This window comes from Mandrillus leucophaeus, unplaced genomic scaffold, assembly GCF_000951045.1.
Source record: "Mandrillus leucophaeus isolate KB7577 unplaced genomic scaffold, Mleu.le_1.0 Scaffold295, whole genome shotgun sequence".
NCBI lineage: Eukaryota > Metazoa > Chordata > Mammalia > Primates > Cercopithecidae > Mandrillus > Mandrillus leucophaeus.
The window spans coordinates 377,635-384,834 of NW_012103087.1; the positions used below are offsets into that span (position 1 = coordinate 377,635).

The 7,200-nt window shown below is 44.1% G+C and overlaps 1 protein-coding gene across 1 annotated transcript in view; it reads right to left on the bottom strand.

Moving 5' to 3' along the window:
* Window positions 1-7,200, bottom strand: part of YEATS2 (YEATS domain containing 2) — a 133,597-nt gene that overhangs the window by 29,671 nt on the left and 96,726 nt on the right. The window contains exons 13-16 of the mRNA XM_011986167.1: window positions 6,240-6,498; window positions 4,844-5,005; window positions 2,521-2,732; window positions 935-1,093 (exon numbers count right to left, since the gene is read on the bottom strand). Coding sequence (XP_011841557.1) covers window positions 935-1,093; window positions 2,521-2,732; window positions 4,844-5,005; window positions 6,240-6,498 — 792 coding nt within the window. The remainder of the gene's footprint in view (window positions 1-934; window positions 1,094-2,520; window positions 2,733-4,843; window positions 5,006-6,239; window positions 6,499-7,200) is intronic.

Below are 7,200 nucleotides of genomic sequence, written 5' to 3' on the forward strand. Positions count from 1 at the left end.
AAAAGAAAAGCAAGAAAAAGCTTTCACTTCATTTTATGAGGCCAGTATTACCCTGATGCCAAACCAGACAGAAATTACTAAGAAAACTACTGACCAGTATCCCTTGCAAAAATTCTAAACAAGGCCAGGTGTGGTGGGTCACGCCTGTAATCCCAGCATTTTGGGAAGCCGAGGCAGGCGGATCCTCCCACCTCTTCTACGTGAAGTCCATCTGGAGAAATTTTACAACAAAGTGTCAAGAAAGCTTTGTTTCTTCTAACGAAATATGTGTTTTTTCTTTCTCACATGTAGTGTGACTTTAAAACTGACCATGCTTCTCATTTTGTCTTTGCTATAAAATTTATACCTTGATTTTATTAACTGTGCAAGATATCTTGACTGTTTACATATCAGAATAACACCTGGGGCCTTAATTTTCTCATTCTACTTACATTTTCCCAAACCTCAAGATTCGTTTTTGTTTTTCTATATTTTTTTATTGTTCCTTTTCTTTCTTTCTTCCTTTTTTTTTTTTTTTTTTTGAGACAGAATCTCGCTCTGTCGCCCAGGCTGGAATGCAATGGCGCGATCTCGGCTCATTGCAACCTCTGCCTCCCGGGTTCAAGCGATTCTCCTGCCTCAGCCTCCTGAGTACTTGGGACTATAGGTGCGCACCATCCCGCCCGGCTAATTTTTGTATTTTTAGTAGAGGCGGGGTTTCACTATGTTGGCCATGTTGGTCAGGCTGGTCTCGAACTCCTGACCTCAGGCAATTAACCCACCTTGGCCTCCCAAAGTGCTGGGATTACAGGCATTTGAGCGACCACTCCGGGCCTTATTGTTCATTTTCTTATGTAACCTTAATTTCTTTGTGAAAAGAGAGAAACTACATGTAAATATGTAAATAAATGCCATAGTCACCCCATATTTGGGGTGTGTGCATGGGCATATTTACCTGTGTAAACAACGTGGTTTTCTGTCCAGAGATGACCTTTAGCGTTTGTTGTCCTTGTGCAGAAGACGTGCTGACTCCCAGTGTTCCCTGGACCACTGACCCAGTGGTGAGTTGTTTTCCAGAAGTCTGGGGTGATGGCTGGCCAACTAAAAATGTGCCCTAAGTTAGAAAAAAATACAAAGAACTAACCGATAATTTGTTAAATTCAAATGGACTGTTCTGATCCCCTAAATAACATGTAACGTCCCATCTTACAAGCTACAACGCTCTCCCCTTTAATTCTGCGATGTAGGCAAAATAATTCAAAAGAATAGTTGTGCTCTAAGTATTACTTCCAACAGTTATCCCCACCTCTCAAACTTTGCACCGTAGTTACAGAGCAGTCTGTTGAAAACTCTGTTTTGCAATTTAGTCCTCAAAGCTGGATTTAATCATTCAGACTGATAACTATACATCTTTCTCAATAAGAACATCTGGAACCAAAATTCTATGACTTTCCTTTGAAAAGAGCCAAGACTTTAATGACAAGAGGAGAGGAGGAAGAAACCCGTTCCTAATCAAATCTAACCTAACTCTAAATATTACAACTTGATACTGTCTCTTTGATCACTCCCTTCTACGAGCAACTTTTCAACTGTACATTAATACTGTTTATTACCTCATGGATTTGGGAGGCAATCAGCATAGTAGAAATCTTTCTTTAAGGCAGGAAGATCTGGGTTTAAACCCAAATTCTTTTTTTTTTTTTTTTTTTTTTGAGACAGAGTCTCACTCTGTCACCCAGGCTAGAATACTATGGAGTGATCTCAGCTCACTGCAACCTCTGTCTCGTGGGTTCTAGAGACTCTCCTGCCTCAGCCTCCCAAGTAGCTGGGATTATAGGGATGCACTACCACACCCAACTGATTTTTGTATTTTTAGTGGAGACGGGGTTTCACCATGTTGGCCAGGCTGGTCTTGAACTCCTGACAGGTGATCTGCCTGCCTTGGCCTCCCAAAGTGCTGGGATTACAGGCGTGAGCCACTGTGCCTGGCTTAAACCCAAATTCTACCATTAGCTTAGCAGGAAGATCCTGGATAAGTTACTAAAGTGTTTCTCAATCTCTATTTCCTTTTCTCTCAAAACGAGCACAAAAAGATAAAAAGTTTTTTTTTCTTTTTTTTTTGAGACAGGGTCTTGCTCTGTCACCCAGGGTGGAGTGCAGTGGTGCGACCTCAGCTCACTGCAGCCTCAACCTCCCAGGTTCAAGCAATCCTCCCACCTCAACCTTCAGAGTAGCTGGGACTACAGAGATGCACCACCACGCCCAGCTAATTTTGGTATTTTTAGTAGAGACAGGGTTTCGCCATGTTGCCCAGGTTGGTCTCGAGCTCCTGGGCTCAAGCGATCCACCCTCCTTGGCCTCCCAAAGTGCCAGGATTACAGGCATGAGCTACCACACCCAGCCAAGATATAGCTATAGATAACATGGCTAAGGTGTTAGTATCGAATCCTGATCCCAGAGCTGTAAAGGTCAATCAATTATGATTAAGCATAGTTACCAAATAGCTAAATGATTTAAAATATCAGTTACAGATAACCAGACCTGGGGAGTTTGCTTGAGGATGTAAGATGTGTAAGTCAGGTGCTGAGATATCCCTCCAGGGCCGGCGGTACTTTGAGTTCCTCCTCCTGCTGTTCCTCCTCCTGTTCCTCCTCCTCCTCCTGCACTGCTGCCTCCACCACTGCCACCGCCTCCACCACCTCCTCCTCCTCCGGCACCACTCCCACCACTGGCAGCTGAGCCAGACTGGAGATCTAAAAATACAGTGAATGACAGCAACATCACAAAATGTATCAAGCAAAGCTTTAACATAAAAATGAGCCCAGAGAGATGTTTCCCTTTTAGTGCCATTCCTTCTCCTTTCCCATTTTCCTCCTTCTTTTCTGTAATCTACCTATCCTGTGACAAGAGTGAGGAGAACTTCCTAGATTTTTAGATCAGAATCTATTTCCTTTCAACTGCATGACAACTGACTGTATTTCGGCTCTGAGTACAATGAAGATACGTTGACGTGGTCATGGGAGATCAAGAGAAGGCTTGCTACTGACATTTTCTAGCTAAGTATTTTTCTGAGACGGAGTCTCACTCTATCGCCAGGCTGGAGTGCAATGGCAAGATCTTGGCTCACTGCAACCTCTGCCTCCCGGGTTCAAGCGATTCTCCTGCTTCAGCCTCCCAAGTAGCTGAGACTACAGGCGCGTGCCACCACGCCCAGCTAATTTTGTATTTTTAGTAGAGAGGGGGTTTCACCATGTTGGCCAGGATGGTCTCGATTTCCTGACCTCATGATCCGCCTGCCTTGGCCCTCCGAAGTGCTGGGATTACAGGTGTGAGCCACTGCACCTAGCCTCTAGCCAAGTATTTTAATCAACACTTAAATGTGCTCAGATAGGTGCTTCCCAACTTTTGGGCATCTGATTCAATGTCAGTGAATTGCTGGAATTTAGTGTCACTTTACAGTGCTCAATGCTGTCTCTCTGTCTTGGGAAAAATGAAGACTTTCCTTCGTTTACAATGACCCCAGGACCCCATTCTTCTTTGCCTTTCAAATCCCACGTCAAAACTCTTTTTCCTTCTCTTTTGGTGAGATAATGCATTTGAACTACCTGCACTATGGATATTCACTCAAGAATATTTCCAATTTCCTTCTCCACCTTCATTCCAGTGATTACTGCAACAACTTCCTTCCCAATGGTTTATTTTTGCCCCAAGAATATCACAAGAATCTAAGTAGCTCCCTGGATGACTTCTGAAATATTTATATTTATACTGTGCTTTTCTTACATATTTAACTTTTGGACATACCACTGCTTAGGTATGAGGAAAAAATACCAAGTGAGAGTGGAACTGACCCATCATGGTCAATGAACACAAGGACGGTTAGCTGACACACTGCATTTTGGCAAGGGCGGTTAACTTCTAATGACCCTGAATGCTATACCTTTCTACTTCTGATTCAGAGAGAAATAATTTCCTTTTGTCCTATCCTCTTCAACACTGCCCAAATTGTTTTTCTCGATACGTCAAAGCAAAAGTTTCTGTAACTGCAAATAAACTGCCTCATTTCCATGGGGCTTTAAGACTTACACACCTAGGCAGAGTCTGTATTTCTCTTTCCACCTCTAAACCTAGCAGAAGTAAGGAATACATCCAAACCAGCTGCCCCCAAGCTCTGTGGCACCAGGGACCAGTGTCATGGAAGAGAATTTGTCCATGAATTGGGGCAGGAGGTGGGGGGTGGTTTGGGATGAAACTGTTCCACCTCAGATCATCAGGCATTAGATTCTCATAAGGAGTGCGCCACCTAGATCCCTTCATATGCACAGTTCTCAACAGGGTTTGCGCTCCTGTGAGAATCTAGCGCCACTGCTGATCTGACGGGAGGCAGAGCTCAGACAGTAATGCTCCTTCACCCTCCGCTCACCTCATGCTGTGCAGCCCAGGGGTCGGGGATCCCCATCTAAACAAAGCCAAACGGACGCACTCGATTCCAATCCTATGCCAACCTGTCCCCAAAAATAGACTTTCAGCTTCTCTGAGTAGATGGATCTTCCCTCAGGTATCACCAGATAATTTTCAGACACCACTTCATTCATGGTTCCTGTAGACGGCTTTCTCCTAACAGCCTCACTAGCCATCTCTCTCCAGTGTAATTCATTCCTGATCCCAAATGCTGAGGAGCAAATCCACTTCTAGTTAAATTATCGTTCTGTGTTAAATCCATCTGGGCAAATGCTACCATTACACCACCCAACAGAGTTACGGAAATGCTTTCTGAAACAGGTAAGAACTACCCTCAGGTGGACAAGATGAACACACACACAGAACCAACAACCAAACGATTCAACCCAACGGTTTCACTTACTAGCACTGTTTGTAGCTCGCAGGATGGCTCCCTGAGGGATCAGCAGCAGTTTTCCTTTTCCTGAAGGGTTCTTGCTGTTTGTAGTTAGGTAGAGTTTAGTGCCAGGAGGCAAATTTGCCAAGTTGGCCAAATTAGTGGCTGGTAGCTGCAATGTTGCCATTACTAAAATGGTAAAGGAGAAAAAATTGTAAGATAAATTGAAACTAAGGGCAACACTCTAAAAAGGCAATGAAATCTTATTTTAGAACACTAACAAGCAATAAACTCAAAGTTTGTTTCCCAGATGCACAGTGCTTTAAAGACTGATATTCTTAAATATCCTGCTAATTAAAAAATAATTTATAGACCACAAAAGCCTGCCAGAGGCTCTTTATATTTGTATATAATAGGGTGACCGTATGTCCTGGTTCTGCCTAAAACAGTTCTAGGTTACACCCGTCCCATTGTAATTATTAACAGTGACTCTTTTTACTCTCATAAATACTGTGGTTTGGACAATTAATGAAACAATCACCCTATCTATGGAGGAATACATATTTTCCCCCATTTGTTTAAAGTCAAAGTTAGGGCAAATTTGTGCTCCTGACTGGCAAGTACCGTTGGCTCTCTGTATCCCCATAGACTGGGAGAAAAAAAGATGAGTACATCTGTACTGAACATGTACAGACTTTTTCTTGTCATTATTCCTTAAACAACAGAGTGTAACAACTATTTACACAGCATTTACATTGTTATTAGGTGTTAAAACAACCTAGAGGTGATGTAAAAGTACACCAGAAGATCTGCATAGGGGACTCGAGCATCTGTAGATTTTGCTACCTGCAGTAGGGGGTCCTGGAACCAATCCCCCACGGTACTGAGAAATGGTGGGTGTGTGTGTGTGTGTGTGTGTGTGTGTGTGTGTGTAAACTTAAAGCTAAATACCTACAGACGGTACTGAGAAATGGTGTCTGTGTGTGTGTGTGTGTAAACTTAAAGCTAAATACCTACAGACGGTACTGAGAAATGGTGTGGGGGTGTGTGTGTGTGTGTGTGCGCGCGCGCGCACGGTACTGAGAAATGGTGTGTGTGTGTGTGTGTGTGTAAACTTAAAGCTAAATACCTACAGACGGTACTGAGAAATGGTGTGGGGGTGTGTGTGTGTGTGTGTGTGCGCGCGCGCGCACGGTACTGAGAAATGGTGTGTGTGTGTGTGTGTGTGTAAACTTAAAGCTAAATACCTACAGACCTTTATGTGAAATGTCCATAAAAATGAACAAACATTTCAATATACTTCTTACAGCATCAACCTAACTAGGCTTTCCTAGACAAGATCAAATAGCAAATAAAATCACTAGCAAAGGAAATATTGGACAGAGCTTCTGCTGAAAGGGCCCCCAGTGATGATCCGTTTTACCTGAACCCTGGGATCCACTCTTCTGAGGACCAGCGGCAGTGACCTGGGCCTTGGTTAAGGTCTGCACTGGCTGAGCAACAATGGTTCCTCCACCTCCACTCACAATTGCTTTGGCAACTCCTTGGGTCACAACTTGCTTTGGACCAACTGCTTTGGAGACAGAAGAGCTGGCCTTGGCTACCAGGATCTGGCCACCACTGATCGCCACAGCCTGCTTCACTGTTGAAGGTAAAGCAGACCCAACTGGTACCCCGACAACCTGTTCAAAACAGAGCAGAGTCCAACGGTAGAACAGCAGTCACTGTTTTGGCAAAGAGCAAAACAAAGACCGGCACACAATACATGCAGCCTAATTCGGTCATCTAGGAAACCTACCTACACAGGTGTGAACGGCAACCGTATTTCTTACACTTGGGTATTACAATAATAGAATCTTAACAATTGTCTTACCTAAGCTACTTTTTATAACTTACTTTAATAGAAAATTTGGGAAATTCAGAAGTATAAAGTTTGGCCGGGCATGGTGGCTCACGCCTTTAAGTAATCCCAGCACTTTGGGAGGCCAAGGCAGGAGGATCATTTGAGGTCAGGAGTTCGAGACCAGCCAGGCCAACATGGTGAAATCTAGTCTCTACTAAAAATACAAAAATTAGCCGGGCATGGGGGCATGCACATGTAGTCCCATCTACTCTGGAGGCTGAGGTGGAAGAATCCCCTGAACCTGGTAGGCGGAGGTTGCAGTGAGCGGAGATCATGCCACTGCACTCCAGTCTGGGTGACGGAGTAAGACTCTGTCTAAAAAAAAAAAAAAATTAGCCAGTACAGTGGCACACATCTGTAGTCCCAGCTATTTAGGAGGCTGAGGCAGGGGAGGATCCCTTGAGCCTAGGAGTTCAAGGCTGCAGTGAGCCATGATCATACCACTGCCCTCCAGCCTGGATGACAGAGCAAGACCCTGTCT